The sequence below is a fragment of the Puma concolor genome, chromosome E3 (assembly GCF_028749965.1).
Source record: "Puma concolor isolate L17-30 chromosome E3, mPumCon1.1.hap2, whole genome shotgun sequence".
Lineage (NCBI taxonomy): Eukaryota > Metazoa > Chordata > Mammalia > Carnivora > Felidae > Puma > Puma concolor.
Genome location: NC_141682.1, coordinates 38639864 through 38654930, shown reverse-complemented (window position 1 = coordinate 38654930; position 15067 = coordinate 38639864). Strand labels below are relative to the sequence as shown.

Sequence of the window (15067 nt, the reverse complement as noted above, 5' to 3'; positions counted from 1 at the left end):
GAAAAAAATAGGGTAATATGGAACCTACGTACCTCTTCACATATTTTCAACTTCTTTGTGATTGCTTGGTAACAGACAGCTGGCTAATAAACGAGGGAAAAAAACCATTTATTAAACCGAATGCTTAACTGGTCTTCGTTATACATTGCTTAAGAAGTTTGGCCTAAAATGTGGCATTAACACTGAAAACTTATTTGCTGTTCGACTTTATTGATTTCCAAGTAACACATTAGAAAGTGAACACACATTACCTCATTCAATTATCTACACAACTCTGCAAGGTGCTTTTGCTGCTGATGACATTAAGGATCAGATGTATTAAGTCATGTGCCCAGAATTACAAAGCTAGCCAGTGTAACTAGGCTTGGAACCCACATCTGTCCAACTCCAAAGCCGTAGCCTATCAGGTCCCATCAAGACTCAGCCTAACTCATGGCCTTGCAGATACTCTGGGAAGCTTTCCCTCCACAACCCAATGGTCCAGAGAGATGGTCTCCCCAGTTAAACCTGAGAATGTGCCCACCCAACAGTGTGGGCTACCTGACGGGTGCTGACAGTTCATGAGGTCTGGCTTCTGCCCTAGACTCTGAAGGTAACCACAAATGTCTCAACCACACAGCTGCTGAGTCTTAAATGCTTTTTTTTATTTTTTGGTTTACTTTTAATTTTAATAACACCTAATTCATGAGTGAGTCTCTATGTGACTTTTTAACTCGTTGCTCTGGGCAGTGGTACAGGCAGAACCTGACTTTTCAGATTAGTAGGGAGCCGTGGAGCCACATTGTCCCCTCAGGCCAGCCCCTGACCAAGGATCAAGAATGTCAAAGGTCAACTCACCTTCTCAGTTTGGCTGAGCAGGAAATGATGGAAATGAGGGTCTGCATCTTTCACAGGCTAAAACCAGAAAATGATGAAATAAAACAAGTTATTTCCCACCAGAGATCACCTTGCATGGTTAACTGCCTGGTAACTTGACTCTTCTCTGGCTGAAACCCCTTCGGGAACTGGTCTCGACTATACGATGGCCTGGAAGCACTTTCCCACTGTTGGTTAAAGCCATTTTACAAAGGACCCCTGTTTCAGCTAGAGGGAAACTGACTATAAGTGGAAAAGGAGAGACAATTCTGTCAGGATGGTATACAAATTATTCCAGTAGCACTGTAGGAAAATATTTGAGAGGCACAATGCTATTTTTAAAACAGCATTCACCAGTCCCTTTGGATAACCCAGCATACAGGGCCAAATCAATTCTCAGGACTCTTCCAATTTTAGGGTTTCAGCCTACTTGTGTCTGGTGCCAGCCCCTCGAGTGTCTCGTCTCACGGAGGATCAATATAAACAGAAACACAGTGGCAACGAGTGCAGGCCTTTCAAGGGCTTTTTCACAATTAGGCTCAACAGGAGATGAGGGCATCCTTTCCAAGGATGAAACAATGTGCAGCTACTGAATAGCAGAGTTGCAGTGAAAGATTGTCTATAAAGCATCAAGTGAAAAAAATTTGTGGGCCAATCTCACATTTGTTAAAACCAACCCTATTTCCAACAATAAAAACCCCATGTGGGTCTGTAATTCTATAAATGATGGCTGAGTTGGGGGGGTGTACTAAAGGGTCTGGAAGAAGTTGCATCAAACCTGACAGTGAGCACCCCCGAGGGTGGAGACTTGCAATTTCCCCATCATACACCTCGCAACTGTCTGGCCATTTAAAAAAGGGGGAAAGGACAAGTGCCTCACACAGGTCAGGAAACTAGCTTGGAGGCCAGGCTTATCTTGGCCTGTGGGTGGGGGGGTTGGGGGGGGTGGGGTGTTACCTCGCTCACAGTTGGCTGCCATTTAAACGCGGCCATCGGTCCAGCCATCACCCCCTTCACGGTACTAGACTCAGGGATGGTGAGATCCTACAGAGGGAAAGGCAGACGGTCAAGACACCGTGGCAACCTCAGTAGATGTCTTCCTGCCCCAATTGGGAAGCACTTCTTCACTGCTCTGCTTCCTTTAGTCACATGCCACCTTAAACTAAACCCCTACCCAGCTCCATGGTCTCAGCGTCAGTCCCCAGGCACGGTTCTGACTGTCCATTGCAGGGAACCAGGCAAGTTCCCAACGACAGGGAGTGAGCCTTTCTTCTCTGTTGAGATAACAAAATATCTTCTTGTGCCCAAGTTTCACGAGGATAGATATCACTGGAAAACTCAACTATGGTGTGCAGTGTTATCAGCAAGTCACAGGGAAGATTTCCTTATGGCCAGTAACGAACATTCAGAAAACAGTACCAGCTTTAGAAGGAATCCACTGCATCTCGAAAAGACTGAGAAAACCACATGGTGCTGATGAGGAAATGTGCCCAACGTTTTAGCTACAAAATGACAAAGCCAGACTTCAAATCCAGGGCAACTGGGGGCCAAGAGTTCCACTCCTTCCCCAGGCTGATGCAAAGGCAGGACCCAGTGGAATGGGGTGCGCCCCCTCAACCAACAGTCTGGCCCACATTCATCCTGGGCAGAGGTGCTGCTTCAGCTTCACACCTGCTGTGCTCTCATCCTTTCCACCACTGAGTTTACCTCACACTCACTTTCCACATGTGTGATCTTCCGGCCACAGTGGCCCCCTGACATTTCTACTTGGTATCTAATGGGATTCTTGGCCTGCTGAATTCTGGATCTCCTGCCCAAGCAGCTCCTTACAATGTCTTCGCAATCTTAGAAAAGCAGCTCCGTTCTATCAGGCTGAGATCTTTGTACTCCTTCTTGATCCTGCCTCCTCTTTCCTCTTATCTCTTGGCAACGATTATGGCTTTACAATTGGGGATCTGCAACCCCTCCTTACTGCCCCACTGCTTACACCCACGCTCAGGCCGCCATCACCTGTCACTTGGACAGCAGCAAAACGGATCTCTCTGCTGCTGGTCTGAAACCCTGCAGTGTGGACTGTACACAGCAGCCAGAATGAAGCATGTCACTCCTCTGCCGAAAACCGACGTCTGGTCTCACACAGTCAGGCTAAAAGCTTTATTACCATGGGGCGCTACAAGTCTTACAACCCCACTCCACACTAATCCCTGACCTCGTGTCGTATTATTTTCTACCCCCTCACCACTTTCCAACTCACTGGCACCTCCTTGGCCTGCTACCCATTCTCGAAACACACCAAGCATATGCCTGCCCCGGTACCTTTGCACTACTGGGAATGCCCAGTAGTTCCAACAGTTATGTGCTTGGCTCACATGTTCACTTTAGATTTCTGCTGAAGTGTCACCTTATCGGGATGCTTTCCCTGACCTCTCTGTCTTCCCCCATTAGAACATGATGCTGATGTGTTTATGAGTAAATTCTATGAAAGCAAGACCTTTTCCAATTTTGTTTACCTTGTACCCCTCGCTGGGAGCCATGTCTGGCAGAGAGAAGATGTTCACTGTGGAAGAAGTGAACAAGAGAGAGGCCTTGTCTAACTGTCATGCTGCTTTATCTCTAGACACCTGGCCTGTGGTGGAGCTGCACAACATCTGCTGAATGAAGAGCTCTGGGGAAAAAAGAGGCCTAGTGCAATACTGTCCAAAGAAAGTGCCACCGTGATGGACACGTTCCACGTCTGTCCCCTGTGGGTAGGGGCAACACAGCTCCAGTGACCTGCCTCAGGCCCCAGAAGGACGGTGAGGTGGAGCGCACTGACTCTCTACCTGGCACCAACCAGAGGCCCCGACTCCCAAATCATCACTCTCTGCACTACTCAGGAATTTTAGGAGCCACAGGACTGACGGTTCTGCCAGGCTCGTGTGTGCCTAGAGCTGCAGTTTTACTTCTCGGCTCAGGACTCAGAAATAAGAGCCCCTGAGAGAGGAGAGAGCACACCTCTCATGCCAGAGTCTAGGCATGAACCCAGCCTTCCCCTGTGTGCACGTAACTGACACCTCCACCGTCAAGGTCAGCCTTTTCCACTAATCCTCATGGGGCAGGGGATTACGGCTCAGAACAGCCAACATCCAGGGCTTTGCCCAGTTATCAGCCTAGGCTACTGCTGTTTCAGAAACAAGTCTGACAGCCAAATGACAAGTGTGTAGCAACACACACTCTTTTTTAAACTATAAGACCTATTAGATCAGAAGATGTACCAAAATTCCAAGCCCATTTTCTCTACATCCCTGAAGGTGCTTGATTAAGACCAACAGTCCCAACTAAAACAGCTGTGTCTGCCCTGCACCATTAGCCATGGCTCCTTCCTCTCCAGGCTGACAAACCCTTTACTAGAGGCTGGGCCAAGCAAGGAAGCTGCAGAAAGGACTCTGCTAAAGGTAAATAGTAGGCAGAGCCCTTGGCTGAGGACCTGGCTCGGAGAACAGCCAGCAGCAGTGTTACTACCCCTGATTAATAATTCAGACTCAAGGGCAAACTGCTCTTCCCTGGGAGCCTGTGAGAAGAGTCTCTGCAGTAAGCCAGCCGTGGCCTCTGGTTCAGCTAAAACCACTATGCTCTCACTGTACAACGGGCCACTGACAAAGGTAAAGCTGGTGACCAAATGTGAGTGCACTGCACACGGTCCTCTAGGTGCTCTGCTCTTTTTTGCTCATTTCCTTCTTATAACAAAGTGGGGGGAAGGGTATCATGATCAGACCAGGAAAGCAAAGCAAAGGTAGCTGGCCAAGGTCACACAGCGGCACCAGTTAGAGTCACAGCTCTGACTCAAGGCCAGCCTGAGACCTCCTCCTAACCTCTCCTGTACACTTGCCTTGATCCAAAGAGAAGTTGTTTCTGTCCGGGGCTAGCACAGGAATTGGCAGGCTCCATAGCTTTAGAAAGCAGAAAACAGGAATTCGGAGAACAGTATAAAACCCGACAGTTCAGATTCCTCTGGATCCCCAGGAAATCAATCTAATTGGACCAAATTAGATCACACCCCCTAAAAAGTTCTTCATGCACCACAGCTAGCTTCCTAAACCTTCTCCACCTTTGGCTGGTGGTTCCCTGTGCTCACCGTCAGCCAGGGCTGGCACAACCGCCAGTCACTCTCTCTACTCTCAATCACAGGTTATTTGACAGCAAGAAGCACCCTGTGTGATGCAGAGGTCACCGAGTAGCAGCCCACAGGCTCAGTCTAGCCCCGAGATGTTCCTTTGGACCTAAATGTATTTTAAAATTTTAAACTGGTTTGTAACATGTAAAACTGGAATGTTTCACATAAAAATCTGTATTTTCAGCTTCTCTTGAGAAAAAGCAGACAATTTGGCAAAAGTTGGCTGGAACCCCATGGATGGAGCATGACCTCCCCAGAGAGCCAGCTGCCACACCTCATGCTCTCAGCACGGAGGCAGATTGGGGATGTGGACCCTCTGCCAGCTCCCCTTGCTTCCTTCTATTACCTGTCTGGTCTCGCTGGTGTCTGAATTTGCATGCCTTGATCTGATGATGTCTGGTGTTTCATCATGGCCTTATCACCCAACTGTTTCTGCCAGACATCTGGCTCTTGTCCCCTCGACTGTGCTCTAACAATCCTCCCCTGTGTTTTGACAGACTACCTCCTCCATCTCGAATTCTCTTCCCTTGGCTTTCAAGACTTGACCCAAATCTTTTCAGGAAGGTGGAAGGTACATTATTTCTGTTTCACTTCAGTATGAGGCTCCTCCGACCCCTCGCAACTCTGACCTATGGACAATCTCACTGCAAAGCAGACTTCTGTCCTTCTCTCCTTACTTTCCTTGAAGACAGATCCTGCCAGGTCTCACCAATACACACCTACATATTCACCTTCCACATCTGTGTTCCATCCTGACATTACTCCAGGGTTCCTCGACGGTCTCAGCATCATCTCTGATTCGTAACACTCAAAACAGAACCAAGTCCTCTTGCTCTAAGAGCCAGCCCTACTCCTGACTCTTCTGCTCTTGAGAAGGGCATCACCATTTCCCAGGCAAACACCTGAAATCCTTTCCCATTCCCTTTCCTCACCTATGTATCCGGTTGCTAAATCTTATGAGTCCTTCCTCTTAAGTGCCTCTCAGGCAGTTCTTTTCAGTATTTGCTATCAAGATAGCTCTTGATAAATGCACACCTGGGTTTAACTTTCCAACCGGCTTTAGCCTTTCTTCTCTGGCCTCCACCACTGCTAACACACAGCCTGGAGCATGCTGCCACACTGACACCCAGCTCAGACACGTTCATGGCCCCCTGATTCCATGACAGTAACTACTGCTTTAGTAGACCTCAAGGCCCTCCACAATCCAGGGACAACCCACTTTTATCTCTCTGCTCTCTCCCCTGTCCTGTACCTATAATGAGAATATCCACACCAACATCAAGCCCCATGTGGGCTATGCCCTTTGACTCTGGAATGACTTCCCCTCTTTCTTCCTAAGCCCCGTCCAGTGCCAGCCCTTGCAGGCTGGCTGAGGTGGACTGTTCTCCTGCCTTGACCGCCTGGTTGAATGCGACACCTTTCGCTGACTTTTGCGCGTATTTCACGCCTGTGCATCCAGGCTGTGTCCCTCCCCTGGTCTGCAGGACTCTTTAGGGCAGCACTTAGCATGGGTCTCTGTGTCCACTCAGTGAGCTGAGGCACACTGTGGAGCTCAACTCTGCCACAGACAGAAGGAAGTCACTAATCCCAGAAGCTGCAGAAATAAAACAAACCTTCTCATCCTTTGGGGGCCGACCCCGTTTCCGGGGACTCTGCTCTTGGGCTCTTTTCAGAGGGGACTTGGAGCCTCTCTCTGAAGAGCCTGAAGACACCCTCTTCTTTCCTTCTCCCATGTTCTTCTTCACCTTCCCTTCAGACAGGCTAAGCTTCCGCTTCTCATCACCTGAGTTTGGCCTACTTCTCTCCTCACTGGAATTACGCCGATTCTTGTCATCAGCAGAATTGTGGGACGATGTCTGAAAGTTTAATAATAATCATGATAGCCACCCAAGCAGCCACTGCCATCACCACTGCCATTTACACCAGCCACACCTTATGAGAAGCACTTTACATGGGCTATCCGCACAACTATCCTACGAAATAGATTCTGCTATTGCTCCCATTGATATTTGGAGAAGCAGATAAAAAAATCGTATCACTTGCCTATAGTCCCAAAGCTAAGTGGGATTTACACCCAGGCAGTGGATATATCCTAGAAGCTAAGCCCTAATCTTTAGGATATAAAAGAAGAGAGAAATGGCTTAAAATACTTAAAAGCTGAGATTCTTCTCCTGAGTCCAAGTGACTTTCCTAAAAGCAGCAATCTATTTCAGAAAACTCAGCCGCATGCATGGAGTTTCAAGGTGATTGGCAAAACAAGGATACCTTAGAAACAAAGTGGTGTTCTCTCCACTGGCGTTTCGTAAGAATAGAGCTTTGGGTTTGGGCAACAGTTAATCTGTCAGTTACTATGCCAAAACAACCAGTCTGATGTTGGCATAAAGCGAGAATCAGTCTCTCACCTGGTCTTTCCCTTTGGCTCTCCGGAGGAACTCTTCAACGGCATCCACAGCTTGCTGGAACCGTTTTCCCTTGTTAATCTTTATCATTTCCTCCTTGTGCGCATGGTATGGCTTTAGCTGTTCCACTTTGATCCAGGCACTAGCAGAAAACACACACAGAAAGCATATGATCCACAATGCCTATGCCAGAAAGTATCAAATACCTCATCTCAACAGAATGCAGATATCGGTTTGGTTTAACTGGACTTTGAAACAGGCCTGCCATTTTTTTTAAAAACAAGTTATCGACCACCCCAAACTCTTGGGGTGTTATAAAAGCAAGTTTCCTGAAACAAGTCAAGCACAACCACCACCACAAACAAAACCAGAACATCCTCCACACAAAACTGCAGGTAATTTATGTGCACTCTTGTTCACCAGCCTACCACACTGAACCACACACTGCCTGCCACTGGTGGAGGGCAGAGGTGGCCCGGAGATGTTCTTCCATTCTCATCACAGAGCATCAGGAAGCAATATCAACCACAGCGACACCACCACCCAGTCGACACTCACACCAGAACGACAACCTGCCAATCATCTGAGAATCAGCGATGCTCCCAAGGGTAAAGAAATGCAGCATCTGGAATTTGCTGCTCTTACAGGTACCTGTTCATAAATGACAGTGTCCGTGGCTGCTAAACCACACAAAATGTGTGACATGTGATTTGGAATGAGGGCAGCATTCGTAACAAGAGGTCTTTAGAGACCAGATTTTGCTCGTGATTAAAGGCAGAACATACCCTTATGATATTTAATTTTTAATTCCCACCATCAACATAAAGCACATGAAAGTAAAAAAGCCATCTATCGTCACTTCTGGAATATCTAGCCTGCCACACTAACCTGAACAAATCTGTCCCAGCTGGCTTTCCTGTGGTTTCCCTAGATGACATTCAGCTTCCAAGCACAAACGAAATGATTTTTATGGGCTTGGCGAGGTAACAGTAACTTAAATGTTTCTTCTGTGTAATGCTCATAGGTTTCATGGTATAACCTTCTGAAAAAGTAGGTTGGGTTAAGGAAAACTGAGCTATCACTCTTAGGGGCCACTCCTTTACCAAAAGCTAGAGAATATTCACTAGTAACAGTAAAAGGGCTACCTCTGTACATAAAAATAGTGTGACCAACACACCAACAGCCACCTATGCTTTGAGGGTCATGTTAATAACTGTGACAATAGACCTGTACAAACACAATAGCTGTCGGGCCATCAGCCTGCAAATATGGCAGCAAATCAGGACTAAGCAGGATATCTATGGCCAAACCCACAGAGAATGGAACGATAAACAAGGACTCAGACATGGTCTTGCTGTATAGAGCTCCAACCAGGTGAGATAAGCAGATACCTTCCAGTGACCAACTCAACTTAAAGTCTGAAAGTTGACATGATAGAGCCAATTGGTCTAAACTATGGGGAGGAAAAATGGAATTAAATTTTGCCCTTACTTTACCTGGCAAATAAACCAGGGTCTATTCAAGACCCTCCTGCTTCTCCCCCCTTTTAGGGTTTCTAAGGATAGAGCAGATGCAAAGCCAGACAAGCCCTGAAAAGCAGGTTAAACTGTCATACTGAGATGACACAAATGTCAGTGATAAGCTTAAAGAGCCTCTGGGCTCTGGACATGCCTCTTCCTTCTCCAAGCCTCAGGTTAGAAGCTGAGACCTACACAAGTTCCGATGTAAGACCAATGGGGTGGTTTTTATGGAGCCCCTTGAGATAAGACAGTATGCTCCAGGCATCCTAATCCCTGCCTCCCTCTACCCCACATGAACCTCCAATTCACAGAAATGGAGAGGTAAGGACATCTGGAGGAAGCACCAATAACCTATGCCTATTTTTTTCATTGAAGCATTTTAAGTGGATTACTGATTTCTGCCAGAATGGTATGGTGAAAATTCCATTCCTCCTGAAGACTGGCATTTGAACACTAAAATGAAAATTTCCTGACCATTTTTGAAAGTGAAAATGGTCTGCTAAATGAATGGAGAGTATAAACATGACTTCAAGAAAATAAATGCAAGAAATATTAATCTAGTTAAGAAATTAGTGTGTTGTTGAAGCGTTGTGTCCCATCAGAGAAACCGTAAATAAAACTCCAGCTCACCCGAGCCCTACGAGGATTACCTCTTGAAAGCAAGCCAAATTGAAATCACTTTAGTCATCTGAATAGAGTTTTTTCTCTAAAGGCTGTATTGCAAAACCCTCTCTCCTTAAAGAGTATGCTTTTCAGCTGGAACTTCAATAATGTGCCATTCTCCAATACACTGAGGCCCATCAGCTGGGCTTGGCATGCAACTGGTGCTCAAGAAATAATCCCTGAGGAAATGATGCCTTCCTGGCACATTCAGAGGGGCTGAAACGCTGGCCTCTTGGTTAAATGTTGTCAGGCTTTGGTGGCCCTTTGTGGTTGTTGCTGCTGTCTGTACGTATTTGTTTATTATTATTTTTCATGTTTATTTATTTTTGAGAGAGGGAGGGGAAGGGCAGAGAGAGGGGAGAGAGAATCCCAAGCAGGTTCTGTGCTTTCAGCATCGAGCCTGATGTGGGCCTCAAACTCATGAACCGCAAGATCATGACCTGAGCCAAAATCAAGAGTCGGAGGCTTAACTGACTGAGCCACCCAGGTGCCCGTTTATTTTTAAGAGACTTCTCTTTCTGTGACATAAGCTATGACTTGTGATTTCTTTCCCATCATCCTCCCAATGCCTAGATGGAGCAGGACCTTTTCTGCCTGATTTGCTTATAGGCTGAAAGTCAGAAAAATCAAGCTTAGTCAAGTGGTGTGTCAAGTACAGGCCTTCGCTTTTTATATACAAAGAAGTTAATTACGTTGTTTGTAGCGGCAATCAATGAGGTCATTACTAAGAACAAAACAGAAAGTCTCTTAAGACATGCGGCTAAGTGGAAAAACCAAGGGGCACAGCACTGTGTGTAGTATGCTATCACTTACGTAAAAATAAGGAAAAAGGAATCTGTAACCTCTTGATTCTGCACACAGTACTTCTGGAGGGACATGCCATAAGAAACTAGTATAACTGGATGCTCACAGGCTGATAACTGGGTGGCTGAGGGATGGAGATGAATGGAACCCTTTCACAGTTTATAGCTCGATTTTGCGGGGGAACCATAAACATGTATTATCTTTTTTTTTTTTAAGTTTATTTATTTTGAGAGAGAGAGAGAGATGGAGAGAGAGAATCCCAAGCAGGCTCTGCACCAGCAGCACAGAGCCCGACACGGGGCTTGAACTCAGGAACTGTGACAGCATGACCTGAGCCAAAACCAAAAGTCAGACGCATAACAGACTTAGCCACCCAGTCTCCCTAAACATGTATTACCTTAAAAAAACAAATCAATAATAAAGGTCACTACTATAAAATATTTGCTACTCTACTCAGGGGGTTTCCCCCACGATTTCCTTGTTTGTAGGTTTGCTCAGGTAGGTAGCTACTGCCTGGTTGCAGGTGTAACTGTCACTGTACCTGTACCACGGCCAGGAGCAGCAAACCTACCCTGGTATTCTGATACGCCTCCTATAAATTCTTTTCATTTGCAAATATAAACCTTCCACTACAAGCCACCCTCAGATTACACGCTCCATTGAAAATGAATTTAAACACCTCACGTTTTCAAAAACTTCTGTAATTCTGACCTGCTTTACTCTTAAGTTAAAATCACATCATGTAGATATCACATTAAACATGTTGCTCTAGGACCAATCTCCAAAACTCTCACATATGTGTCTCAGACTTTGCAAGACACGATGACTTGGGTGGAAGTAGGGTGGAGAGAGAGAACAGGTACATGGCGAGCACAGTCCAAGGTGAGAACAAAGATGGGGTCAGAAGACGTGGGTCTGCTTCTCCATCTGGTTGGGTGTGTAGTACCGAAAAACCAGTTCTGTGCTTTCCCCCCAAACACCTTACACCAATGAAAGAGGCTGAGGGTGACTGGTAGCTGTTACAGGTCCAAGCCTAAGTTGCTCCGAAATCACAAAGAAAGCAAACAAACAAAAAAAACCCCACAAAGAAAGTTAGAGCTCCTCAGTTAATTTCAAGTAACGCTTATCATACAAACATCAACAAAGACTTGCAGATAAGACAGATTTAGAAGATTCTGTTTTCAAACCTTGACAACATTCCCAAATGCTAGATGAGGCTTTCAAGCTGCGCTGCCCATGCCAGTATGGCCAGATGCTTCTTTTGTGCCAGACTCTTTAATTCTGGTGCATGACACCTGCTCCTGGAGTCGACTGTCTCAGCCACGAAGGGAGTCACCTGCAGGATGGATGCTGGTGCTGGGAGAGGAAAATCTACTCAATGCTCTCTAGGATAGGGACTGTCCAGCCCTGGCAGAGGGACAGTGCTGGCTCAGTCCAAGTGATACCCGGAGCAGAGCACTCACTATCCTCTTGGCTCCGTTCTCCAACTATGACACAGTGTTGGATGTAGGGAAAGTGGGCCAATCAGGTGCCAGGCGAAAAGAAAAAGGGATGCTCAAATAGTTCCAATATGCTATGCTTTTAATGACCAGCTACGGGTTTTTCTCCAAAACTTACTTTCATACTCACACACTTCATACCTTATATCTGGCTTGATGTAAAAAGTACCTCAAGTTGGGATCCTGGACATCTTATCACTTAACTCCACAAATGTCCTGCCTCTCAGTATCTATGTTTGTTAAAAAGAGAGAACCAGAACAAATATCCTATTCATTTCTTGAAAGGGCTGTTGTAGGTTCAGATACGAAAACTGCCACAGAAACTCACAGGTGGTCATTTGGGATCTACCCACTTTTGCTGGCAGTATTCTCCTGAACTGTTTGTTTCTGGGGGTTTTTGAGTACCCACAAACTAAATGAGCTCCCTCCATTCTGCCATCCATGGCGGCTGATGGAATTTTTAAACCCTGAGCTCGGTTTCTATTTTGATGGACAACCATCTGTCCAGGGTGGGCCTCATAGGCCTGAGACTTCATCTTTGGGAGTGGTCACCTGGTGGAGTTGTCAACGTTAATGCTGAAGGGATTCCTCCTTCTGTATTTCCGTGAAACAGAAAGCGACCACAGGTAATTCCCATAGTGGCCATCCAGGCTCAGAGAGCTGAATCTACCATCTTACTAAGTCCTTCCCCTTACGGGGAGGCTGGTCAGGAAGGTCTGGTCCTCTCTTTCTAAAGGCATGTCAACACAATTTGTTAGATGTTTTGACAGAAGCAGGGAGAGAGAGAAATTAGTTTTCTAAAAGATTGAAATCTTGGTTTAAGGGGCTACCCTTCTTACTCTTTAATAAAAATCCTTGCTAGCTAATATAAAAAAAAAAAAAAACAAACAACCTTATCCATGAATATTTTTTCCCATATGTAGTATGTCAGTTTTGAAACTGAACATCGCTGACTGAATCCTATTACTCTTTAGGAATTTAGGAACAGCACCATGGGGTCAGACCCTATCCACCAAAGTCAGGCCCAGGAACCAACAGAATCTCTAGCCCAGGTTGTGCCAGGAGAATATGGACCTCTCCCTGACATCAAGCATTAAAGGTGAGGTAGATAGAGCCCAATTTCTTCTGGAGCCACTTATGGCCCTGCCCTGTACAAAGCAGTTCTCATCTCTAAAAATCCACTCGTACTTCCTGTCTAAACCACTTCTCAAATGTCTGTTTCCAACAGCGCTCCTTATGCATGCCCTAAACACAAGTCACCACAACACTTGTTCTGCTCACACTGCCCTTTGTTGAAATGTCTGATGATTGATGAACACAACAGGGTTTACCTCCTTAAGGCCATTCATCATTTGATCAATTCTGATTGTGCTCTTTTTCAGACTTTGCTTTTTCGAATGAAAGAATCCTACTCTTTGATCTGATTTGGTCCCCTTTTCTGATCTTGATGAGATCCATCAGATCCCTTTGGGAGCAGGGACTGCACTGCACACAGTACTCCTGGCAAGGCAAACTTACTGTTTTGTGCTCGAAGCCTTTTGACCAAAAGAGGAGACCTGGCTGAAGTCCTTAGGAATTTCCAACTCTTAGATGCCTTTCTTTTCAAATAGATTCTCTCTCAGTTAAGTTTCCCTTACTTAAAGCCACCCACTTTTTACCAGCTTGTCTCTTGTAACACATCTCTACCCTGACCTGAAGTTTACTAAACACTTGCCGTATGCCAAACCACACTATGAGCAAGTGCCGCTCCTTCTCCTTCGTGACTGCAAGGTAGGTAGCATCACCCCCACGTGTGGGCAAGGACACAAAGGCTTGGAAAGGTGAAAAGAGCTTGCCCAAATTGTAGGGCAGGTACAACTGGCATGTGAAGGCAGAGTAGGCCAGCATCAAATCCAAACTCCAAATACTTTCCCCAAAGTAATTCCCTGGTACCCAATGGTCTGGACACTTCACCTTCAGATAACGTAAAGACACTAAATAACATTTGCTGATCACTGATCACTAAGAACCCTTCTCCCTTCAAAAGTGCTTGGAGATCCTTACCCTTTGTTTCCTTTCATTGTCAACCGTCTGGCCACAAAAAGGTAACATGTTAGCCTGTGGTAACATAGTTTTTAAATACCACTTTAAAAAATAACAACAAAAAAAATTTATTTTGAGATAGAGGCTCACAGAAAGAGAGGGAGACAATCCCAAGCAGGCTCCACGCTGTCAGCACAGAGCCCAACACAGGGCTTGAACTCACAAATTGTGACATCATGACCTGAGCCGAAATCAAGAGTCAGATGCTTAACTGCCTGAGCCATCCAGGTGCCCCTTTTACGCGAATTCTACCAAGGGAGTCTGAAAAGCTTAAAGATATTATAGCTAAGTTGCCCCAAATCCACTTGCTCATGAATCCCCTCAAAACACTTTAGTTCGAAATCATATCATCTCCACCACTACTAACACCGTTAGATTATTTTTGTGTTTGGTAAGTGTATCCTTCTCACTGGCTTCACTTGTATACCTGGTTAAGTGCTGAAATACACTCAACTTCAATTTTGTCTTATCTGTAGTGTTTGTTATACAGAAATATCAGGTTATTCTTCTGACCTTCCAACATTTTAAAAATTGTAAGAACACAAAGGCTTTCGAGCCTCTTGTAATTTCATCAAGCCCCCACTTTCCATGAGTTTCCACTTTTGTTCTAGACTTGTGTGCATCTTCGTTTAGCTAACCAATTGGACCAACCATACTGCCTCGGTTATTCTCAAGTACCGTTCTTCACTCCAGGTGGGGGCCTCCCTCTGCCCACACATCCGATTTAATACCCAGTTGTTCATGGTCTTCCCACTGCCTGCAATGCCTGACTTCTTGCCTATTTCAGTTCTATCCATCCTCCATACGTGGATTCTAATCCCATCTCTTCCATCAGCCTTCATTGACCTGCCTGTTCTCCACTACTCTTTCCTTGTTCTAGAACGCTTTAATAATCAATCACCCATATCACTCATTCTGCACGTATTCCCATCTGAAATGTTTATGTCTTGTTTCTTAAGTTCCTGAAAAGCAAGCGCCACAACATTCACTTTTCTCCAGAAGTTCCCTTCAGTGTCAGAAACTCAAATTTGCTAAGAGAACAATTAGCACTTGTTTTATGCATCAGGACAATCTTTCTCGTCAACTCAATAG

The 15067-nt window shown here is 45.7% G+C and overlaps 1 protein-coding gene across 4 annotated transcripts in view; it reads right to left on the bottom strand.

Annotated features, from left to right (window-relative positions):
* GLYR1 (glyoxylate reductase 1 homolog) overlaps positions 1-15067 on the bottom strand; it is a 34646-nt gene that overhangs the window by 15816 nt on the left and 3763 nt on the right. For 2 of the 4 annotated variants that reach the window (XM_086691415.1, XM_086691416.1), the window contains exons 4-8: positions 7411-7549; positions 6622-6864; positions 1813-1899; positions 838-894; positions 33-83 (exon numbers count right to left, since the gene is read on the bottom strand). In XM_086691415.1, the coding sequence (XP_086547541.1) occupies positions 33-83; positions 838-894; positions 1813-1899; positions 6622-6864; positions 7411-7549 (577 nt within the window). The remainder of the gene's footprint in view (positions 1-32; positions 84-837; positions 895-1812; positions 1900-6621; positions 6865-7410; positions 7550-15067) is intronic. The other 2 variants (XM_086691417.1, XM_086691418.1) reach the window with 1 other exon arrangement.